Source organism: Pelophylax lessonae (assembly GCF_965119305.1).
Source record: "Pelophylax lessonae genome assembly, chromosome: 11".
Lineage (NCBI taxonomy): Eukaryota > Metazoa > Chordata > Amphibia > Anura > Ranidae > Pelophylax > Pelophylax lessonae.
In genome coordinates, this window is record NC_138778.1 from 203,799,703 (window position 1) to 203,824,979 (window position 25,277).

General features: G+C 46.3%; 1 protein-coding gene across 1 annotated transcript in view; it reads left to right on the forward strand.

Annotated features, from left to right (window-relative positions):
- Window positions 1–15,318: 15,318 nt before the first annotated feature.
- The window catches only part of LOC309567489 (DEP domain-containing mTOR-interacting protein-like), a gene marked incomplete at its 3' end in the record, with an annotated part of 35,046 nt that continues 25,087 nt past the window's right edge, over window positions 15,319–25,277 (forward strand). Inside the window, exons 1-4 of the mRNA XM_082272876.1 lie at window positions 15,319–15,410; window positions 17,383–17,564; window positions 17,786–17,909; window positions 20,471–20,649. Of these exons, the coding sequence (XP_082129002.1) occupies window positions 15,325–15,410; window positions 17,383–17,564; window positions 17,786–17,909; window positions 20,471–20,649 (571 nt within the window). The 5' untranslated portion in view covers window positions 15,319–15,324. The remainder of the gene's footprint in view (window positions 15,411–17,382; window positions 17,565–17,785; window positions 17,910–20,470; window positions 20,650–25,277) is intronic.

Here is a 25,277-nt window from a genome sequence, read left to right on the forward strand (position 1 = left end):
TTTATAACTGAAGTAGCCACATAACTTATTTTAGAATATTGAAAGATGTCTCTTACTGCCTTAGTGGGAACTGCGATTTAAAACCTGAACCATAGTCTAAACTGACCATAAGTTGCACCCCTCCACCTTGATAAATTTTATTTAATGCGATTCGCAGCTCTGGCACTTCTTCGCGCCATTGGCTCCCAAACATTGGTCATGCTGGGAGGTCATCCCAGACTTTCACAATCCTCATCATGAGCCGAAGGATTTACCGGCTGCTCTAAGGCAGTGGTCCTCAACTCTGGTCCTCAGGGCCCACTAACAGGCCAGATTTTAAGTATTATCTTGGGGAGATGCAGATTAGAGTACTGCAATCACTGAGCAGCAAATGATATCACCTGTGATGTATTTCAGTTATCTTGCAAACCTGGCCTGTTAGTGGGCCCTGTAGGTCAGAGTTGAGGACCACTGCTCTAAGGTATGAGGGAGCATGTGCCAGCGTTGGGCCAATTATGAAGATGTATGCATTAAAGTGAACCTGTTGCATGGCCAAAGCACAGATTCATTTTTAATGGTAGCATCTTGGTTGGGCTGAGTTCCCAAATGTTGCTCTAAAAGCGGCTCTAGGACCTACTACTATCTGCCGAAAGGAGTCCGGTGCTGCTGATGGTTTAGACTAGGGTTCAGGCCTGCTTGTGGGCCCTCCTCCTCCCCCAACATGTCAAGGCTGGACAGGTCTGATTCAGGAACAAAGAAATCTGAGCCGTGTAAGCTATGCATAATATGGCTGAATGTGAGGGTGGGGGTTGGATAAGGAAGTAACATTTCTGAGAACGTCAGGCCTTCTACCATACTTTGGTGCCTACCTTACCATGGTATTTGGCAGAGTTTTAGTTATTTAAATTGCTCCTCGTTTTAAAACGGCCATCCAATTGGACCTCTTCTAGATATCTGGCTGGATCTGTTCAGGGAGGTTGGCACCCCCCAAGTGCTCCTTCTAGAAGTTCGATCATCTGTGGTGTGTATGGTTGCACCTTGTACCTCCATCTTTTGCAGCATAGTATTTATAAAGAGGGGGGAGTGGCCAGACCTGCCTCATCCCCTGCCCTTCCCCCTCCTGTCTTGGTGTGGTCTCCATGCCAGTAACAGGGTTCTAGTCTACGTGCAGTGGACAGTGTGCTTTAATCTCTGGTGTGTAAGTGGGTTGGATGATTTCAATGGTAGCCTCCTCATGGGATTTGATTCTTCCCTTACCCCCCAATTACCCCCAGACAGATCAGCCGCACGATAATCTTCCCCCGATGCTCCTATTAAACAGATTCCATCTCACTTTTTTTTTTTTTTTTTATAAAATACACATATTTGGTTAATTTTGGAAGCAATTTGTGATTTTTTTTTTTTTTTTTTTTTTGCATGGTTACCTGGACATTGCACATGTTTTTCATGATGACGTTCGCATACGGATCTGCAGATCCCCCCTCTTGTAATGGTGTGAACATCAGACAGTGCAGAATTCTGGAAAATACCAGCTAGTCACTGAGTTTGCATCATTCTTCGTAGCCTTGATGGGTGGGTGTCAGTCTGGAGGGGGGGGCGTCCCTTAGGCAGAGGCTGTATTTACATACAGACCACCCTAAGTAACTCCCACATATGATGCCGAGCCTCCATGATGGACAGAACTGAGATCCAATGGATGAAATGGGCTTGGGCAAGTCAGGCTGGGTTCCATGATGCAGAAAGGCCTTCCATTATAAAATGACTCAAGTAGCAGTTATTTCTGCTAACTCCGAGGGCGGCATGTCTGCTACCATACCTTGGTATTTGGTGGAGTTTTAGTTATTTAAATTGCTCCTTGTTTTTAAGGCTACTTAAAGTGAGGCTGTACTAACAAGTCCAGAAAATTAGGCTCAATAAAAATTTAGGGGCGCACCAATCATGTCATATCAGAGATCTGATGGCCATTCATATAAATGCTGTTGGGGCCTCGGCACAACACTTCCTACAGGCCTGCGCCAGGTTGCTTAAAGTGGAACTAAACCCTCATATCCTTTTCAGCCAAGGAAGCTGCCATGTTGGCTTCTGTTTGATCTGCAACTGCCATGGTGCTGCACATGTGATCAGGTATGACGCTAGTCATTTGATGGTTTGGTTGAAAGCACAAGCAACTGCTGACCGTTTGCATTCCCAGGAATGCCGGCAATGTAATTGTTTTTTAAAACTGTTAAGTTGATGGTTTAGTTCCACCTGAAGCACTGAGCATTGTCAGCTGTGGCTTGCCTACTCCCCCCTGTTATCAAGGAGTCTCATGTTGTCTTGGGCCAAGGGTAACCCAGCAAAGACACTCCTAGAAATGAACAGCATGTCCTGACCACTTATGGCCCCTTTAACACCAGCGGGCCTATTGGGTCCGCCCGTCTGTTTTTGCAGGCGGACCCCAACTGAAGTAGATGGTTTAGTTCCACCTGAAGCACTGAGCGTTGTCAGCTGTGGGCGGACCCCATCGGACCACCCTTTGTTTTCTATGGAGCGGGGGGATGTCGAAGGACATGTTTGCTGACACCGCGATCCGGTCCGCTAAAAACAGACAGATAGGGATATGGTCGCCACCCTATAGAAAACAGCGGGCTGACAGGTCCGTGTCTGCTCCGCTATGCAGAATGGACACGGACCTGCCATTCGCCTGCTGAGTGAGGATCAGTGGAGAGATTCTTTGCTGAGCAGGCGGATCCGCTTGATGGATTCCGCTCCGTCTGAAAGGGGCCAATAGGTGCGTCTTCCCAGTGTGTTTTTTAAATTTTTATGTTAGAACAGGTTCATTTTTAAGAGCCATAACTAAAAATTAACTGCAGGCAGGGATATGTTTTAATACAGGGGACCTACCTTCCCCTGCTGCCCAGTTACTGATCAAACTAGCAAAACTATAAGGCTTCCTTCAGACCTCCACATTTTGTGGCAATGTGCGGGAAGTGTGCAATGTGCGGGTAGATGCATGTTCTAACATGCAGTTTTTTTTGGTGTGTTGCAGTTCCATATATTTAACCTCGCACTACAGCAGCAGGCAGTGCTTGTGCTGGAGCACACAACCATGCCACCGTAATAAAACTGCAATAGAGGGGTCTAAAGCGTGCCGTAAAATGCCCACCCTACCCAGGGCTTCGGCCCCTGTAAGGGGCACGATTGGCCAGCTTGGCCCGAGTGCTCGGTCCGGGAGATGAAGAGTGTGGCTATAATTTATAGCTTTGTATTCTATATGAATTGGGTAGGTGGGGGGCTGTAAATGAGTGTAAATGCCATGTCAGTGTTATATAGATGCAGCCCCCATACATGGCATTATATAAGATCTGGCACTGGTGGTGAAGCAATTTCTCGATAGTGCTGTAGGGCGAATTGCTGGATCGCTACGTTTTTGAACTCATTGTGCTGCTGCGCTCTCTCTCTTACAGTTCTGAATGTCAACTGCAGTGCAATCCAAGCTCTATGTATCAGATAAGTGCAATAGTAGTAGGGCAGTAATACCCTACCCTGGGGGAAGGGCAAAGTAATACCCTACCCTGGGGGAAGGGCAAAGTAATACCCTACCCTGGGGGAAGGGCAAAGTAATACCCTACCCTGGGGGAAGGGCAAAGTAATACCCTACCCTGGGGGAAGGGCAAAGTAATACCCTACCCTGGGGGAAGGGCAAAGTAATACCCTACCCTGGGGGAAGGGCAAAGTAATACCCTACCCTGGGGGAGGGCAAAGTAATACCCTACCCTGGGGGAGGGGGAAGTAATACCCTACTCCAGGATCTTCTATTAGTATCCTCCGCACACACGGCACGCTTCATAGATAAATACTGTATATCCAAATTTCAGAGTTGATTCCATTTAAATTAACAGTGATATATTGGGAAGCTGCCTTTTCCTTCTACATTTCTTTTATTCTCATTTTTATAGGTACAGTGCGTTGAATTTGTGGTATTTTCAGCGCACACGTGACTTCCTTTATCCCTATCCAAAGAAAGCCAGACCTCTCTATTCTGAACTGGATAAACCCAGCGCAGCGGAACCTTACAGGCATCGTCCAATACTTTGGTACAGCGGGTAGATCCCTGAGAAGATCAGCCATAGCTTGTTTGCAATCATTTTAGCACTACTGGCCCTTTAACGCCAAGCGTAAACTGATTTATTTTATTTTTTCGGTAGTAAGAACACCACTTTGTCAGTTATTTTTCTGTCTGTGACCCCATAGGGGAGATTTTTCCTCACTTCCTGTCTCCGTGACCCCTATACAGGAAACAAAAAAATAAAACATTATCCTGTAGAAAAGCCACGCATTTTATTGCAGATTTGTCTCGAAAAACTACAATATACATTTTAGCAGCAGGATTGTACTGCAGTTGATCCATCACTGTCGAGAGAGATCGCTGATCATCGCTGGCTTATCTCCCGGCGGGATCACCACTATGGAAACTAGATCGGAAAAGTTTTTGGGATGAATATTTTGATAGCTGTGTATGTCTTGTTTACAGTCGGTATATGTACTATATTTTAGGTGTTTAGAGTTATAAATTCTTTATTTTCCTGTAGATCTGAAGGTGAACTTCCCAGCATGCTAATTAAAGATCAGCCAGAATATATCAGTTGTGGGTGATCAGCAGCTGCCATGGTTGCTCCCCCTTGTGGCCAGAGCTGTATAGCTCATGCTTAGGCTAGGCAAGGTCCTCCTCCAAGGAGACGTTCTCCATATATGGAGAATCTGGTAGGAGGGGCTTGACCTCCACCGCACAGCCTAAAGCAGAGTTGGGGCGTAATGGTCACAGCAGGAGACAAAAAAAAGCTTAAAACATTCCAGAAGTTATGTAAATATAAAAAAAAAAATAACTATAAAAATATTTTAAAAAAACGTGGGCTTTTAGGTGCCCTTTAACACCGTGCTGCCGGCTGTACACATATATGTGGCGGCACAGTAGTGGTGTTCAATGTTGTTCTGTGCTGGGAGTGCACTCACATGGCGCCCCCAGTACTCTTGACCGAGCTGTCATCTACAGTTGGGAGCTGGCACGTGATCACTGATGGCCAGTCACTGGGATCACATAATCCATAGCCTGCCTATTGGAATAAAGGAACAGCAGGAGCCGGCAGTACAAGGTTATTGTAAAATGTCATGATGTTTGGATTGCATTCCTGAGCTCACTCCATGTTTACCTCACTCTGTTGAAGCTGTCCGTTTCTTGGTGGATAAATCTAAAGCTGCCCCCCCCCCCCCCCCCCCCGCATCTTACAATCCAATTGTACAATCTACTAAGATTTCTTAGAACTGGCAATCAAGTCGGAATTTGCTTGAAATGACGATTAGTTCGATTTATGTAAATTCTACAGCCAGCTACACAACCCCACAATCTTTTCTCTGTCCGTGGCTTTGAGTGTAAGATTGTTTCATTTGTACAGCAGGCAGTCTAAGTGGATTGAAATGTGTGTGACTACCTCCAGGGCAAGGGTGGATAATTTGGAAATTACCCAGTCCTTTCCCTATGCTGATAAACGCAGCATGAGCTTAGATCCCAGTGCAGGTTCCCTTGCTGCTGATACATGAGCAGGACGCATTGACCTAAGATCCCAGTGCAGGTAACCTTGCTGCCGATACACGAGCAGGAGGACAGCATGAGCTTAGATCCCAGTGCAGGTTCCCTTTCTGCCGATACACGAGCAGGAGGACAGCATGAGCTTAGATCCCAGGACAGGCTCCCTTGCTGCTGATACACGAGCAGGACAGTATGACCTAAGATCCCAGTGCAGGTAACCTTGCTGCCGATACACGAGCAAGAGGACAGCATGAGCTTAGATCCCAGTGCAGGTTCCCTTGCTGCTGATACACGAGCAGGACAGTGTCCCCTTAGATCCCAGTGCAGGTTGCCCTGCTGCTGTTACCCGAGCAGGGGGACAGGGTTGCCCTAGGTCCCAGTGCAGGTTGCCCTCCTGTTGATACACGAGCAGGGGGACAGCCTCACCTTAGATTCCAGTGCAGGTTGCCTTGCTGCTGATACACGAGCAGGGGGACAGCCTCACCTTAGATCGGAGTGCAGGTTCTCTTGCCAATACATGAGCAGGACAGAACAAAAACAATAATTCCTGATACGTACCCCTGGTGGGAATTGAGCTAAAAAAAAAAAAAAAAAAGCAGAGCTTTAGGACTTTAATGGATCTATTAAAAAAAAAAAAAAAAAATCTGTGCAAATGGTTTAAGCCATGGGTGTCCAACCTGCAGCCCTCCAGATGTTGCAAAACTAAAAGTCCCGTCATGCCTCTGACTTTGGGAGTCATGCTTGCAACTGTTAACCTTGCAATGACTCAAGGGACTGGCCTTGCAATGCCTTATGAGACTTTTAGTTCTGTACCAGTTGGAGGGCCGCAGGTTGGACACCCATGGTTTAAGCATTGGCTCAGCTGTCATAATATTCCCATCTTTTACCTACTATGATTATTTACTATGCTCATTAGCTCCATCTAATGGCCATTGTGTAGTATTTCCTGAAGCACTTCAATCAAGGAAAGTACTGAATTGTGGCCACTAGATGGAGCTGATGAGCATATAAAATATTAATATTAGGCAAAATCCAGGATTAAGCATTTACGCAGTTGTCATGCATGAGGCATTCCTGTGTCGACGGGCTTTGGTTCGCTTAATACGCGTTTTGCATTTCATACAAGTCTTTAGAGGTGTAATTAATTCTAAATGTCATCCACACAAGCCCGTTGGCGCAGTCCCTTGGACCATGACCCAGAGCTGTTTGACGTTGATGGGTTTAAAGCCCCCGATTTGTTATTCCAGGTTCAATGAGCCAAGGAATGATCATGGCACAGAGAACAGGGCCTAGAACAGATTTCCATCCAATCTACTAAGCACGCGCATGCTACAGTCCATTGGGTTACTTGTTTACTAATCATTGTTTGAGGGGAACACTAGAAAGACACACTCCATGCAGGTAAGGCCCCCCCAGAGGGTGCTGAAACCAGGACCCCCGTGCTGTAAAAGCAGTTGTAATGGTTTTCCCACTAATGCGGGGCTTTTCAGCCCACAGCAGCTTAGGAAATGACCCCGCTTAAAAATTCTACCCCCATCCTACCCTGGAGGAACCCCCCCCCCCCCCCCAACATTGTATTCTTTATTTGATGGCTGAAAGTTGTGTGCTGCTACCTCCAATTGTAATAAAAAAACATTATTAAAAAAAAAAAAAGCCGTGTGCGGTCAGTCTTTGTCCAGCTCCTATTGGTTGCTGCCCATCTATTCTTATTCTTCTCTACTGAGCCTTGTAACACCCAAACAGCCAATCAGAATTTCATGCTCTTGCCAAAAAAACTACTCCTTATTTTCTATTTTATTCTGTTCTTTTATTTTCTATTCCATTTTGTACTGTTTTACTCCTATTCTTTTATTTTCTATTCTATTCCTTTTTTTTTTTTCTATTCATTTATTTTCTATTACATCACTTTATTTTCTATTCTATCCTTTTTTTCTATTCTGTTCTGTTTTCCTCTATTATATTCTTTTCTTTTATTTTCTATTCCATTACATTTATTCCCTTTTTTTTTTTTCTATTTATTTATTTTCTATTCTATTCTATCCCTTTTTTCTATTCTGTCCTGTTTTCCTCTATTATATTCTTTTCTTTTATTTTCTATTCCATTACATTTATTAAATATCAGTTCAAAAAAAATCAATTAAAAAAAAAAAAAAGCAGATTGTAATTAGTGCAGTCAGCCTTTGTCCCCCTCCTATTGGTTGATGCCTATCTATTCTTCTTTATTGAGTCTCGTAACAGCCAATCAGAATCTCATGTTGGTGTTTCCCGAAACAGGATTGGGTTGCCCAACTCTGGAATTGCCAAAAAAAAAAACACTACTCCCATAGTTACTTATGCATTTGCATTTATATTCTATTCTGTTCTTTTATCTCCTATGTAATTTATTCTGTTTTTTTCATTTTCTATTCTCTTTTGTTCCATTTTACTCTATGCTTTTCTATCCCTTTATTTTCTATTCTATCTCTCTATTTTCTATTCTATCCCTTTATTTTATATTCTATTCTATCCCTTTATTTTATATTATATTTTTTTCTGTTCTGTTCTGTTTTACTCTATTATAGTCTATTATTTTACATTATTAAATATCAGGTAAAAAAAAATCAATCAATAAAAAAAAGCGGATTGTAATTTGTGCGGTCAGCCTTTGTCCCGCTCCTATTGGTTGCTGCCTATCTATTCTTCTCTATTGAGCCTCGTAACAGCCAATCAAAATCTCATGTTGTGATTCCAAAACAGGATTGGGTCGCCCAAGTTTGGAATTGCCAAAAAACACTTCTCCCATCGTTACCAATAAGCATTTGCAATACGGGGAGTGGGGAGGTGGAATTGGCACTAAAAGGCTATTTTTTTTTTTTTTTTGTAATTCCTGGCGCTGGGCTTTAAAGAAAAATAAAAAATTGAGTTGGATTAGGGGAGGGTTAAACCCCAGTGTCCCAATAGGGAGATTTTACTTCTTGTTTTCAACAGGAAGTGAGATAAAATCCTCTCTAGGGGCGCATTCGCACCATAATGCAACTGACACAGAAAAACACATGTACATTAAAGCGCATTGAATTTTTTTTTTTTTTTTACGCATTATTTTACTGCGTTTTATATGTACGGGTCACATCAAGGGTCAAAATACTACTTTTTTTTTTTTTCTATTTTTTAAATTATGATAGATGCGTTGCACAAATAAAATGTAGCATGTTTGTATTTCCCTTGAGCCCTAGAGTGCTGTGTTGATCCTGGTGTTGTGTCGCACCCGGTGTGAAAGTGGCCTTAGGTGTCACCAGAATGGGTGACCCCCATTGAAAGATTTTCCTCTCTTCCTGTTTTGGTCACAACATCAACCTTTTTGCATTGCCCTTTACTTTCTGTATTGGTGATCACAATCAACAGGGAATCCTTAACAAGGACATCAAATGCCGACCAGTTCTTTTCTATTTCCATCCACAATTAAAAAAAAATAAAAATAGGCTATAAAGTCATTTTGGGGTCTATTTTTATATTATTATTATATTATAAAACATTCAGAATATGAATGTCCAAAGCATTCATGCAAGTTGACCAAAATAGTCCTGTATTAAAGGCCTATGTCATCGGCTCCATCTAGTGGCCGTAATGCGGTATAGTTTTCTGAAATACCTCAATGAGAAAACTATACTGCATCTTGGCCACTAGATGGAGCTGATGATACAGGAGTTCATCTTTTAAAAACTTTTTGTTCAATTTCCATAAATTCTTCTGACATTCGTGCAACAAATGTTTTATATATAAAAGACACCTTTAAAGCAAACATCGGCTAAGCCTTTTTTTTTTTTTTTGTGGATGCTTATCTAGCAGTCTTAGAGCTTTTTCTGAAGTTCTGACAGTTTAGTTTGCAGGTAAATCTTTGAGCATTCTCAATAAGCTTTCCCCAATGTTCAGCATGGTGGGGGTGGGGGTATTATTCCACTTCTCTGGTTGGCGATGAGTCCCAGGAATATCACAATCAGTGGTAAAGGGCGAGCAGGGGTGACCTTTCAGAAATGTAGAGCCCCCGGTTGTATTGGGTCTTTGTGCTGCGAGGGAGACGCACATTGTTACTGTGAACGCACGTAGAATAGGGGGGGGTCGCAGGCAGTTCGAATACTTGTATCCCCTCCCCCCTTTCCTCTGGTGCCTGCGTCTGTGTGTATGGAGTGCTGTATATCTGTGTCCATCGCCATATTCCTTGTGACCACTCTGCCCCCTATAGGCAGAGCTTCTGTTTTCCAAGAAGAATTATGTGGACAATAAAAGAAATATGACCAACCGCGTCTCCTGTCTTTATTTAAGGCCGCAATGGCAGATTTGGGGTTCCTCTGTGCTGTGCACAGATCAGATGATTCCTTGAAGGAGGTACGGATCAGCCTTTTATACACTGCTCCAAAAAATTAAAGGAACACTTTCTAATCAGATTAAAGCATCAAGTAAAATAAACTCCTACAGTATTAATCGGGTCAGTTAAGTAGCAGAGGGGGCTGTTAATCAGTTTCAGCTGCTTTGGTGTTAATCAAATTAACAGGTGCACTAGATGGGCAACAATGAGACAACCTCCAAAACAGGAATGGTACAACAGGTGGAGGCCACTGACATTTTTTTACCTACCCATCTTTTCTGACTGTTTTTCACTAGTTTTGCATTTGGCTAGGATCAGTGTCACTACTGGTAGTGTGAGGCGATACCTGGATCCTATAGAGCAGGGGTGGGGAACCTGCGGCCCATGGGCCATATGCGGCCCCCGAAGTCAACTGGTCCGGCCCCCTGTGCAGCTGAGTCTGTCTCTCTCAGCTGATCTATCAGAATGCTTCCTGTATAGTTCCTGCTCCATTCTGAGTGAGTCACAGGCAGAGTGATATCAAATGCACTCCACCTGTGACCAATACAGGAAACCGAGCCAGCAGTACCCAGCCAGAGCCAGCAATACCCACAGCAGTACCAGCCAGCAGTTCTTTTCAAAACTTACCACCACAAAGAGTCGACTGCGCTCCAGACTGACCGACGCAAACCTAGAAAAACAGTTGCGAGTAGCAACATCATCCATACCAGCTAACATCACACACCTCACAAAAGAGAAGCAGTTGCAGCCATCACATTAGGGGTGAGTAAATGAAATGTTTGACCAAATATAACAGGCACATTTTTAAGTTGACAATTTTGTATGGCCCCTGAAGGATTTTATAAATACCCAAATGGCCCTTGGCAGAAAAAAGGTTCCCCACCCCTGCTATAGAGGATGCACAGGCAGTCCAACTCCTCCAGGATGGAACATCAATAGGTGCCATTGCCAGGTTTGCTGTGTCTCCCAGCACAGTCTCAGGAGCATGGAGGAGATTCCAGGAGACAGGCAGTTACCCTAGGAGAGCTGGACAGGGCCGTAGAAGGTCCTTAACCCATCAGCAGGACCGGTATCTGCTCCTTTGTGCAAGCAGGAACAGGATGAGCACTGCCAGAGCCATACAAAATGACATCCAGCAGACCACTGGTGTGAATGTCTCTGACCGAACAATCAGAAACAGACTTCATGAGGGTGGCCTGAGGGCCCGATGTCCCCTAGTGGGCCCTGTGCTCACTGCCTGGCACCATGGAGCTCGATTGGCATTTGCCATTGAACACCAGAATTGGCAGGTCTACCACTGGCACCCTGTGCTTTTCACAGATGAGAGCAGGGTCACCCTGAGCCCATGTGACAGACGTGAAATGGTCTGGAGAAGCCGTGGAGAATGTTATACTGCCTGTGACATCGTTCAGCATGACCAGTTTGGTGGTGGGTCAGTGATGGTTTGGGGAGGAATATCCATGGAGGGATGCACAGACCTCTACAGGCTAGACAATGGCACCCTGACTGCCATTAGGTATTGGGATGAAATCCTTGGACCCATTGTCAGACCCTACCCTGGTGCAGTGGGTCCTCTTGGTGCATGACAATGCCCGGCCCATTCATACTGGTGTGTTTCGGCAACATATGCATTACATACATGTTAACGCAATTCACCTGCAATATGTTTGGTACTTTGCTGGACCTGGCATCATGAACAGAGGCCCAGAATTCCATACAGCACAACACACCGAACCACACACAATGTGCTTTACAGGAAAAAGGGTCATGCACATTTTTTCTTGTTCAAAATATTTTATTAGTTTTGGAGCATAAAACAAATAGATAAGGACATGGAAGTCATTTCCCAGACACATGAAAAGTGCATAGCACCGGGTTCAAACAGGAACAAAACATATCTATCATGTTTGAAGTATAAAACTTTATTGGAAAGGTGGAGTTCAATTGGGGTAAAGGAAAGAGGGAGAAAGGTCATGCAAATTTTTCCATCCATTGTGGTGCGATGGCACCCCCTTCATAGTAAATAGGCTGCTGCAATGCAATGGATCACTAATATGTGAATCAGCTAGACATTTGCGGTTTCTTTTGTTCCAAATCGAAATTTGGACACATTTTTCATTCTTCCAAAATTCAAATTTATCCAATTTTCTGAATTTTAATAGTAAGGAATTCAAACAAATCCAAAATAACGAAACTAAATTTCGAACAGAATTCAAATCATTTTCGGGTTGAGTTAGAATAAGTTTCGAATCTAATTTGAATTTCCAAAGAGGAAAAAATAGAATAGAAAATAATATAGAATAGAAAATAACAGACTAGAAAATAAAAGAATAGAATCTAATAGAGTAAAACAGGACAGAATAGAAAAGAAAAAAATAGAATAGAAAATAATATAGAATAGAAAATAAAAGAATAGAATCTAATAGAGTAAAACAGAACAGAATAGAAAAGAAAAAAATAGAATAGAAAATAAAGGGATAGAATAGTAAATAAAAGAGTAGAATAGAAAATGAAGGGATAGACTAAAAAAAGAATAGAATATAATAGAGGAAAACAGAACACAGTAGAATAGAAAACAAGAATAGAATAAAACTGAATAGAAAATAAAGGAATATAATAGAAAAGAATATTAAATAATTGAAAAGAACATAATCGAATAGAAAATAAAATAGAAAAAAATATATAAAATAAAAGAATAGGATAAAACAGAACAAAATAGAATAGAAGATAAAAGAACAGAATAAAATAGAATAGAAAAAAAAGGAATAGAATACAAACAATAGAATAAAGTAGAATATAACCATCTTCTGAAATTCAAATTTCAAGTAGAATAAATTCAAATAGAATAGAATATAAAAAAAACAACAGAATAGATTAGAAAAAAAAACAGTAGAATAGAATAGAAAGGATATAGCATCTTCTGAAATTCGAATAGAATATATTTGAATGAGAATAGCATAAATTTTAATAGAAAATAATAGAATAGAATCGAAAAAAGTTGAATAAAAAGAATATAATAGAAATAAACAATAGACTGGAATAAGTTTGATTTTCAATGGAATTTGAATTTTCTGAATTTGGTTGAATTGAGTTCAATTCAACCGAATTCAGAATATTCAAATCAATTTGAATAAATAAAATGAATTCCGAAAACAAATTAAACAAATTTAACTAAACTAATTTATGTAAATAACGAATCGAAACAAAACAATTATTTTCGTTCTGCACATGTCTAGAATCAGTCCTAAATTTGGTTCTGGTAGTCTTTAACCTCACAACCAATTGGAGTGTTGGAAGATATTGGCCCATTCACAGCTGACTTCCTTCAATAGAAATAAATGAAGTAATTTTGGTGCCGTTTTCAGCCTCTCATGGAGCTAGCGTATAATGGGCTCCACATTACAGTGCCTTAAAGAGGTTGTAAACCCCCCCAATAAAAACCCTGGAAGACAAAGGCATAATGAGCTAGTATGCATCCCATTATGAAATACTTTCCTTAGAACGAAGCCCCTGCAGTGCCGCTCGCTCACCGGTGACACTGCCGACATGTTCGTCCGTCCTGCTTCATGGTTCGCGTCCTCTAGTCATCTGATTGGTTGGAGGTGTGATGACATCACTCCCGCGCATGCGTCGGTCGCGTGCCTGCAGCTAGGGGGCAAGCGCACATAGTAAACAGGAAGAGCCGTTGATCGGCTTTCCTTAGTTCGTGCCCGACAGGCACGAGTAAAGGAGCGCCGATCGGCGGCTCCCCTGACAGGGGGGGGGTCGGCACTGGTAAATAGATCATTGATTACCAGTGCAGACCCTCGGGGGAGGTGCCACCCATGACCCCAGGGATGCCCACCTATGACCCCAGGGATGCCCACTATGGCCACCAGGGATGGCAATCAGGGCTCAGGGAGCCCCCCATTGCCCTCCCCATCAGTGCTGCCCGCCAGTGCCCTCCCTATCAGTGCTTCCCACCAGTGCCCATCATTGCCATCTATCAGTGTCGCCCACCAGTGCCCATTATTGCCCACCAGTGCTGCCTATCAGTGCCGCCCGTCAGTGCTGATCAGTGCTCACCAGTGCCACCTATCAGTGCCCATCAGTGCCACCTATCAGTGCCCATCAATGCCGCCTATCAGTGCCCAGCAGTGCCGCCTATCAGAGCCCACTAATGCTGCATATCAGTGCTACCTATCAGTGCCACATATCAGTGCCGCCTATCAGTGCCACCCCATCAGTGCCTCCTCATCAGTGCCTGTCAGTGCAGTCTCATCAGTGCTCATCAGTGCAGGAAAAAACGTATTTATTTACAAAATTGTATAACATAAACAAAAAAACGTTTTTTTTTTTTTCAAACTTTTCGGTATTTTTTTTTTGTTTAGCAAAAAGGAAAAAACCCAGAGGTGATCAAATACCACCAAAAGAAAGGTCTATTTGTGGGGGGAAAATGACATAAATTTGGTGTAGGTACAGTGTTGCATGACCGCGCAATTGTCATTCAGAATGCAACAGCGCTAAAAGCTGAAAATTGGCCTGGGCAGGAAGGGGGTGAAAGTGCCAGGTATTGAAGTGGCTAACTTGAAGTAACGAAACAAGATTTGAAAACGGATTTAACAAATTTTACTTAACGAAGGTGTGAAAATAACGAATCGAATCAAATGTTTTTTATTTTGCACGCCTAGCACAGGGTTTTTATTTGCTGCCCCCCCCCCCTCCTATTTTTCATCTACAATGTACCGCGGTGGCTGCAATGTTAGCTGGTTATGTGATTGCAGAATTTTAATATAAAATCCCCCTTGAGATTGAAAAAACACTGGACATCTGTAAACTGCCTCCAAACCACCTCTGAAAAAGCAATCCACTGTGGATCACTTTTCAGAGGAAGGCGGTAAACCCTGCTGCCCATGAGCAGTGCACAATAAAGGCCAACACACCACACTGCACATACCACCATATACATCTGGATAAGCAGCCAACTGCAGGAGCAGGCGTGGTGGGCTGACAACCTGTCTGATCATTTCCAGGCAGTGGTCAAATGCTGTCAGCACGAAACAAACAGGCACTGTTACTGGAAGGATCTCCAGGTGAGAAACTTTATCAAATGGCCACCTGCCGTCTCCATGGAAAGCCTGTGTTGTGGGGTGACAACACAGGAGCACAATTGCACAACAGGCACAGAGCGTTGTCACCCTATAACAGGAAGTGCCAGAACAAAGCTCTCCATGGCGAGATCACCAGGGATTACTTTAGTGAACACTGGCGGATTTGAAAATGACTTTGTGGATTTTGTTGATTGGGATTACTTTGGATCCCAGCCTCACCTGGTGCACACAGGTCCCTGGGAAGGTGAGTTAATTTGGGGAGGGGTGTGGATCGGATGATGAGCACCTAGAAGAAGGTGGAGTGCTGTTGCTTGTTGAGAGGGGGTGCTGGGGGAGGTTGGGTCGGGATGGAATTGCTGAGCAGTAGTCTGGAGAAGAGAGCGGAGAACTTCCAGAAACAGATTGAGGTCAGCCTGGCTGGAGAGCAGCTCAGGTGAGGGCAGGAACATGGGGTTGAGGATCCTCTGTGTGCCTCATCCTAAACATTTACTGATATTGATTAGATTTATTATTCCAAATGTGTGTATGGACAGTGGTGACCACCGTGCAATGGTTTCCTCTGGTGTTTCTGGGGTCCCTTATCAGATCCCAGCTACACTATAGGACAAGGAACCTTTAAAATATGGCCCTCCCAGCTGTTGTGGAACTACATATCCCATTGGGCATTGTAAAACTCTGATATTCACAGACATGACAAAGCCTGATGGGAATTGTAGTTCCTGAACAACTGGAGGGCCATAGTTTGAAGACCCTTGCTATAGGAGGCTGTGTGGGTCAAGTGGACTTTAAAAGGCAAAAAGCACCTATCAGTTAAAGCTTCTCTAAAACCAAAACTTTGGTTGTCATTCTGATCTGGCAGATTTATTGCCCTGGTGTGGGTGGTCAATTGGTGTATCCAGCCTGGTCATTGGCATTAATGTTCCACAATATGTTCTGGGGTTAAGTATGTATAGGGGGAAAGTGAGTCATTTCAGAGGTTTAGTGTCCAGAAGGTCCTCCAACTGTCTTTATGTAGGTGTTATATAAATATGTCCCTGCGTTGGTGGCCAACTTTGGAGGTTGTATAACACTGTCCCTGCGTTGGTGGCCAACTGTGGAGGTTGTATAACGCTGTCCCTGCGTTGGTGGCCAACTGTGGAGGTTGTATAACACTGTCCCTGCGTTGGTGGCCCAACTGTGGAGGTTGTATAACACTGTCCCTGCGTTGGTGGCCCAACTGTGGAGGTTGTATAACACTGTCCCTGCGTTGGTGGCCCAACTGTGGAGGGTTCTATAACACTGTCCCTGCGTTGGTGGCCCAACTGTGGAGGGTTCTATAACACTGTCCCTGCGTTGGTGGCCCAACTGTGGAGGGTTCTATAACACTGTCCCTGCGTTGGTGGCCCAACTGTGGAGGGTTCTATAACACTGTCCCTGCGTTGGTGGCCCAACTGTGGAGGGTTCTATAACACTGTCCCTGCGTTGGTGGCCCAACTGTGGAGGGTTCTATAACACTGTCCCTGCGTTGGTGGCCCAACTGTGGAGGGTTCTATAACACTGTCCCTGCGTTGGTGGCCCAACTGTGGAGGGTTCTATAACACTGTCCCTGCGTTGGTGGCCCAACTGTGGAGGGTTCTATAACACTGTCCCTGCGTTGGTGGCCCAACTGTGGAGGGTTCTATAACACTGTCCCTGCGTTGGTGGCCCAACTGTGGAGGGTTCTATAACACCGTCCCTGCGTTGGTGGCCCAACTGTGGAGGGTTCTATAACACCGTCCCTGCGTTGGTGGCCCAACTGTGGAGGGTTCTATAACACCGTCCCTGCGTTGGTGGCCCAACTGTGGAGGGTTCTATAACCCCGTCCCTGCGTTGGTGGCCCAACTGTGGAGGGTTCTATAACACCGTCCTTGCGTTGGTGGCCCAACTGTGGAGGGTTCTATAACACCGTCCTTGCGTTGGTGGCCCAACTGTGGAGGGTTCTATAACACCGTCCTTGCGTTGGTGGCCCAACTGTGGAGGGTTCTATAACACCGTCCTTGCGTTGGTGGCCCAACTGTGGAGGGTTCTATAACACCGTCCTTGCGTTGGTGGCCAACTGTGGAGGGTTCTATAACACCGTCCTTGCGTTGGTGGCCAACTGTGGAGGGTTCTATAACACCGTCCTTGCGTTGGTGGCCAACTGTGGAGGGTTCTATAACACCGTCCTTGCGTTGGTGGCCAACTGTGGAGGGTTCTATAACACCGTCCTTGCGTTGGTGGCCAACTGTGGAGGGTTCTATAACACTGTCCTTGCAGGTCAAATAACTCTGTCTATGCTTTGGGTAACTTGAGGTTCTAGTGCACTGTCTGTGGTGGAGGTTCTAAAAAGCTGGCCATGTGTTGGTAGGGGATCTGTGTGGTGTAACTAACACTCTTGTGTAACGTAGGCTGCGCCTGCACAATTCAAAGCAGATCCGAGACCGAAGCAGCAACAACACGTTCACCTACCCAAACTCCTTTATAGCAAAGGATGTTATCCGTTGGCTCATCGACTACAAGGAGGCTCCAGACAGGGAGACTGCCATCAAAATAATGCAGAAGTTCATGGATTCCAACATCATTCATCACGGTGGGTCTTCTGCTTTAGTTTATTACATAAGGACCTGGCTAATCTAGCCAATAAGGCAGACGCTCATACTACATTCTTGTTGGTGGGCCTAATCTGTACAGTGTTGTATGGTGTATAGTCAGGCTGGTGATCAAATCTACTGTATATTTTAAATTTGCTTGTCATTCTACTTTGCTCTGCCTCTTGGTTTATGTGGCACTTTCACTTCTTCCTGACCGCAGTATGTGACCAGCACTCCACCTTTAAAGATTCCAGATTACTGTACCGCTTCCGAAATGATGACGGCACTTTATCGCCCACCACAGAGATGAGGGTTATGTCCCGAAGCCAGCGGATCTACGAGATGTGAGTGCCCATATCCCTTTTTTTATATACGGAAGTGCTGGGGGGGGGATTTAAAATAAAACTATAACCAGCTAACACTTTTACTCCCATTTCCTTCTTTGGGGGAGATGGTAATGTGCAGTCTAGGGGGTTCAGCAGTGCCTGTGCCCCTGTATCAATGCATCATCCCTCATTGACGGCGCCCTTAAAGGCAGAGCTGAAAGACCTTTTTGGTGTAGTTTCCCACCTATATTTTGCAAAAGCCTAACTTGAGGGTAATTTTTTATTTATTTTTTTTTTTTAAATGTCCCCTAGCTTTTCTCTGGTACTGTTTCCTGCAGTACCTCTTCTCTGCCACAAGATGTCCTCGGGTTTCCAGGTAGAACGATGCTCAACCTCCAAAGGGAAGCTTGGGTCCAGAAATGGGCTTTTAGGCTCAAACCTTTTCTTCCTCCAATACTGTCAGGGTTATTGCTGTCTGTCCCCACAGGGGAGATTTCAACCTCTGTGTTCTGGCAGGCATTGTCATTGAGACCTATTTTAACCACTTAAGCCTCGGAAGATTTTAACCCCCGACAATTGCGCGGTCGTGCGACGCTGTACCTAAACGAATTTCACGTCCTTTTTTTCCCACAAACAGAGCTTTCTTTTGGTGGTATTTGATCACCTGTGCGATTTTTTTTTTTTTTTTTTTTTTTTCTCTGCGGCGGACAGATTGGACCCTTGACTGACATTTTTGACACTTTTGGGGTTACCAGTGACATTACTGCAGTAATCAGTGCTATACATATGCACTGTTACTGTAAAAATGACACTGGCAGGGAAGGGGTTAACTGTATTGGACAGGGAGGGGTTAAGTGTGTCCTAGGGGCGTGTTTCTAACTGTGATGGGACATGTCTCCTATTGTAAAAACAGAGATCAATGGTTCTACATAGTAGAACCGTCTGATCTCTATTTTTACACAGGGGAGAATGACAGGCGGCTTGTTTACACAAGCCGCTCCGCCTTTCTCCCGCTCTACCGACGATCGTAGTGTGACTGGCGGACATGGGGTCCGCCGGTCACACGCCCGCACTCCTCCGTGAACGAGCCAAGGCGAGCGCGTGCCTCAGCGGGCGCGCGCTCGCCCGCTATTGGCTCAAAACCCGGTGACAGGCGAGCGACGTAGATCTACGTCACTCTGCCTGGCCGGGGCTGACTGCCGCAGTAAATATACTGTGCGCAGTTGGCAACTGGTTAAGAAATCCAAAATGTTTTTGCTAGGTGGATTCTATTCTTTGGGTGGGGGGAGGAGGGCCCAAGTTGGTAGAGGAGAAATTCTTTAGTCTCCCAGATGTTGGACTGGTTAGTCAAATACTGTTATCGATGACATGCAGTGGGTAGGAACTACACATCACTAGCACAGGGCAGTCATAGTGCTCAACCTCCCCTCCTTCCAGAACCGTTGATTGACAGTTGGCTGATAATGTTAAAACCTTACTTATGGGTTCAGTTGCAAACACCAGAGAGCCCATAAGGAAGATTCACATCGCCCAGGTGACCAAAAGGGGGTGGGGGGGATGGAAGGGTTTAGTCAAGATGCAAAAAACGTCAAGATGCCCATCAACTGGTGTCATGGGGGTGCCTGTGGGGCGGAATGGGAAAGAGTGCCTATATATATTTTCTGGAGTGGGTGGTATTGGGAGGAAGGGTGCCTCTGGGTTAAAGTGGAAAGTAAAGGTGCCTCTTTCCTCTGGAGTGGGAGGGTAATGGGGAGGAGTGCCTCTGGGGGAAGGAGTCTACTCTGGTGGGGAGAAGGGTGCCTCTGGCAGGAGGGGGGGGGGGGTAATGGGGAGGAAGGGGTCCCTCTGGAAGGGGTGTAATAGGGAGGAAGGGTGCCTCTGGGGGGATGGGGGTTCCTTAAGGAGGGGACGAAGGGTACCTCTGGGGGTTAAGGAGGGTTGGGTTCCCTCAGGAAGGGGGTAATGAAGAAGGGTTCCTCTGGATGGGGGGAAGGGTGTCTTTCCACCTGGATGAGGGGGCATAATCGGGAGGAAGGGTGCCTGGGGGGGGTTCCTTCAGGGGGGGAGGAAGGGTACCTTTGGGGGTTAAGAAGGGTTGGGTTCCCTCAGGAAGGGGGTAATGGAGAGGAAGGGTGCCACTGGAGGGGGGATGGTGTGAAGGGTGTCTTCCCCCTGGAGGAGGGGGCATAATCGGGAGGAAGAGTGCCTCGGGGGGGATGGGGGTTTCTTTGGGGGGAGAAATGGGGAGGAAGGGTACCTCTGGGGGATAAGGAGGGTGGGTTCACTCAGGAAGGGGGTAATGGGAAGAAAGGTGCCTCTGGGAGATGGGGTGGGGGGGGTTCCCCCCAGTGTGCAGTAATGGGGGGGGGGGGGGGTGCTTCTGGGGGATGGGGGGGGGTTCCCTAGGGAGGGGAGTAATTGGGAGGAAGAGTGTGTGGGGTTTTTTTTATTTGAAGGATAGGGGTTCCCTCTGGAGGGGGGGATGAGTAGGATGGGCTATGCACTGGTAGGTCCCCCTAAAGAACCAATGGTTACCCCCCCATCTGCTCTTATCTTACTGTTGCCCCTGATTTCCACAGGATGACGAGCCAGGAAGATTCTATTCTCAAGGTGCGGGAAGAGGGCTCGAAGCGTTACAGGAGGACGTTTCTCGGCTCCCAGATGTTGGACTGGTTGGTAAAGCATGGCATGGCAGCCGGGAGAAGTGACGGAGAACTGCTGTGCCGGGCCATGTTGGAACAAGGAATTATTCAGCCTGGTGCGTTCCATAATCCGGGCCGGCGCCACAATAAAGCAGCTCAGGCAGCCACCTGAGGGTGCCAGGGTGGAGGGGGGGGGGGGGGTAATTCCCATACCTCTTGGATTAGCCACCTTCCTCAGGATTTGAAGTTGGCAGAGATAGTTACTTGCCTGGCAGGGGCGCGTTAGCGCGGGCACCAGTATCGCCCACCTTCAGGGCCGGTGCAAGGATTTTTGCCTACGCAGACGAAGGTACATTTTGGTGCCCCCCCCCCTCTTCTCCACAATGCAACCCTCCACCCCCACTGTCTACAGCCTCGCTGGTACCTCCATCATGTTGGACGTGTCCTGCGATTTGGGACTGCAAAATCGCATGACAAGCCGTTCTCCATTATTTCCAATGAGTACCGTTCATATCTGTGCGACTTGAAGTCGCACCAACTTCAAAGTAGTCCCTGCACTACTTTGGCCCGAATTTAATGCGTTTTTGAGGTCCAAAGACATAGGCATTGCTTCAAGCCCAGTCTAAATCGCATCAATAAAGGCAAATTGTGGCAATCATGCGACTTTTAAGTCGCACAAGTGTGAAAGGGGCCTAAAGAAGACCTTCTTTAAAATAGTCAAGGTCTGCATAGCAACCAGCAACAAAGGGCAAGATCCAGGAGAATATAATGCACAGAATGCAGGGAGCAGAATTTTTGTAACGCGCAGTGTATCGGTAAGGAGAGTACAAAATCACCCCCCCCCCCCCCCCCCCACTTCCCTCTTTCAGCAAAAATCCCCACTCCAAAAAAAAAAAAAAAAAAAAAAAAAAAAAGCCAGCACTAATTTGTATGCTTTTTCTCCCCTTCCCTGAACAAAACCCCCTCCCAACAGAAATCTTGTTTTCCCTTCCTTCCTCCACCCTCCCAAAATCCCCATTCCCAGCACAATTCCCCCTTCTTCCCTATCCCAGCACAAATCCCCCCCCCCCCCGCATACCCCTCTCAGAATAAATCCTCTTCCACCCCTCAAAATCCGCCCAACCTGCACAACAACCCCCCCCCCCCCCCCCAATCCCTCTTCTAGCACAGTTCTTCCTCCCACTGAATCTTTTCCCCATTTCTAGCACATTCTCTTCCCCCAGATCTCCTTTCACCACCTGAATATCCCCTCCCAACAAAGAAACCTCATCTGAGCATTATAAATACACCACCCCCAAATCGCCTCCCAGCACAACTCCTCTCCCCCCCCCCCCCCCATCCCTTTTTTTTTACAAGTACACCGCTCAGTTCCATTATAAATCCTCCTTCCCAGTACAACCCCCCCAAAACACAACTCCTCCCCCCTTCTAATACAAATCAATCAACAATACTTCCCAACCAGCGGTGGCTGGTGCTCAAAATTTTTGGGGGGGGGAGCAAAAAGAAAAATGTAATAGGTATTGCTTTGCGTCAAAAAACGCAGTAAAAAAATTGCGTGACTTTGAAGTCATGGTATAGGCATGGCACAGGTGATGGTACAGGCATGGCACAAGTGATGGTACAGGAGATGGTATAGGCATGGCACAGATATGGTATAGGCATGTCACAGGTCATGGTACAGGAGATGGTATATGCCCCCTTTCAATGCAGTGACCAGTGTACATGCCCCCTTTCAATGCAGAGACCAGTGTACATGCCCCCTTCAATGCAGTGACCAGCGTGCGTGCCCCCTTCAATGCAGAGTTCAGCGTGCGTGCCCCCTTCAATGCAATGAACACTGTGCTGTGCCCCCACAATGCAGAGTTCAGCGTGCATGCCCCCTTCAATGCAATAAACACTGTGCTGTGCCCCCTTCAATGCAATAAACACTGTGCCCCCTTCAATGCAATGAACTCTGTGCTGTGCCCCCACAATGCAGAGTTCAGTGTGCGTGCCCCTTCAATGCAACTGTTCCGTGCCCCCTTCAATGCAATGAACACTGTGCTGTGCCCCCACAATGCAGAGTTCAGCGTGCATGCCCCCTTCAATGCAACTGTGCTGTGCCCCCTTCAATGCAATGAACAATGTGCTGTGCCCCCTTCAATGCAATAAACACTGTGCTGTGCCCCCTTCAATGCAATAAACACTGTGCCCCCTTCAATGCAATGAACTCTGTGCTGTGCCCCCACAATGCAGAGTTCACGTGCGTGCCCCTTCAATGCAACTGTTCCGTGCCCCCATCAATGCAGAGTTAAGCGTGCGAGCCCCTTTCAATGCAGAGCGCCACAGCATTGTCCCCCAATGATTGCAGAGCGCCACAGCATTGTCCCCCAATGATTGCAGAGCGCCACAGCATTGTCCCCCAATGGTTGCAGAGCGCCACAGCATTGTCCCCCAATGGTTGCAGAGCGCCACAGCATTGTCCCCCAATGGTTGCAGAGCGCCACAGCATTGTCCCCCAATGGTTGCAGAGCGCCACAGCATTGTCCCCCAATGGTTGCAGAGCGCCACAGCATTGTCCCCCAATGGTTGCAGAGCGCCACAGCATTGTCCCCCAATGATTGCAGAGCGCCACAGCATTGTCCCCAATGATTGCAGAGCGCCACAGCATTGTCCCCCAATGATTGCAGAGCGCCACAGCATTGTCCCCCAATGATTGCAGAGCGCCACAGCATTGTCCCCCAATGATTGCAGAGCGCCACAGCATTGTCCCCCAATGATTGCAGAGCGCCACAGCATTGTCCCCCAATGGTTGCAGAGCGCCACAGCATTGTCCCCCAATGGTTGCAGAGCGCCACAGCATTGTCCCCCAATGGTTGCAGAGCGCCACAGCATTGTCCCCCAATGGTTGCAGAGCGCCACAGCATTGTCCCCCAATGGTTGCAGAGTGCCAGCATTGTACCCCAATGATTGCAGAGCGCCACAGCTCACTTACCGGTGGTGATCGAGTCTTCTCTTCCAGTCCAGATGACCTCCACTCCTCTGGAGACGCTGCGGCCTGGTGAGGTGACTGCCTGGTCGGGTCGTCCCGTCTCTCTGAAGCCGATTCCGGTGTCCGGTCTGCTCTCCGAGTCTCCGCTGAGTCCGCTCCGCTCTGCTGTGCCCGTCCGTCCACCGCACTGACTCGTGACTGACGTACGCGACGTCAGCGGGGTCACGGGTCAGCATCGGATGTCCTGGATGATGATTGGTCCAGGCTGGAGACTGGACCAATCACAGCCAGGACATTCCGAAAGTGGGGGTTTCCTAGCACTGTACCCTGCGCCCAGGTTACGCCCCAGAAGGCAGCCAATCTGTGCCTCTTCTGGGTCGTAAACCCCACAACCTCCACATAGGCCGGCGAACACAATTTTTTTTTTTGGAAAACTTTATCGATCTTTTTGTAATTTTTTTTTTTATTTATTTATTTTTTTTTTCTTTTCTTTTTTCAGGGGGGGCGGCGCCCTGGCGCCCCCTATGCACAGGCCGCCACTGTTCCCAACTGTCCTGCTTTTTATAGGACCTTCCTGAAAGATCACCAAAAGCCTTTCAAGTTGCGATCTGCAATGGATATCAATATTAACCACTTCTGGACCGGAAGGATTTTCCCCCTTAATGACCAGGCCCTTTTTTGTGATTTGGCACTGCGTTGCTTTAGCGGACAATTGCTCGGTCGTGTGACACTGTACTGAAATAAAATGTATGTCCTTTTTTCCCCACAAATAGAGCTTTCTTTTGGTGGTATTTGATCACCCCTGCAATTTTTTTTTTTTTTTTTTTTTTTTTTTTTTTCCCCCCCCCTCCAAATTCTGAAGAAAAAAAACTATTTTTCATTCATTCAGCTATATAACATTCTCAAAAGAAAAAAAAATTCACTTTTTTTTTTATTTTAGGCCAATTTGTTTTCTGCTACATATTTTTGGTAAAAAATAGCAATAAGCGTATTTTGATTGGTTTGCGAAAAAGTTATCGCGTCTACTAACTACGGCAAGGATTTGTCATTTTTTTTTTACTAGTAATGGCAGCGATTCACTGTAATAATGACACTGGCAGGGTTAACATGGGTGATCAAGGGGTTAAATGTGAGCCTAGGGGAGTGATTCTAACTGTGGGGGGGGGGGGGGCGTGGCTTGTGAAATGACCATAGAGACATGTAATCCTGTATAGAAGGATCAGAGGAGCTCTGTGATCATTCCAGGGAGAAGAACGGTCAGTTGTGTTTTACGACAGCTGCCCGTTCTTCTCTCTCATCGGGGAGCGATCGCAGGTGTCAGGCGGCAACCGGAGCCGCCTGCCCCGTGCATTGGAGTCCCCGCTGCCGAGTGGAGGCGGGAGCTCGCCAGCAGCAGCGCATGCTCCCCCCTCCTAGCTCCCTGCCTGCGACCGACGTAGCCCTACGTCGGTTTGCCTGGGGGAGCCACACCACCGCAGTAAATATGCGGTAAGCGATCGGCAATCGGTTAATTTACTGACACCCTAAACACAGGTTGCAAATGTAATGTGTTTCCATGCACTGGATTGTATGGTAAAGTAGTACCATGCGATCTGCTTGTTCCTCTGCATTTTAAAACTTGGTGAAGTCTGGCATGATTTCTGGCCCATTCAAATGAATAGGCTGAAAAATTGCACTGCACCTGGAATGCATGCGAGTCATACAGGAACGCACAGCGTGATGGTGAGCGATCTATCGATGGTGTGCAATCCATGGTGTGCGATCTATGGTGTG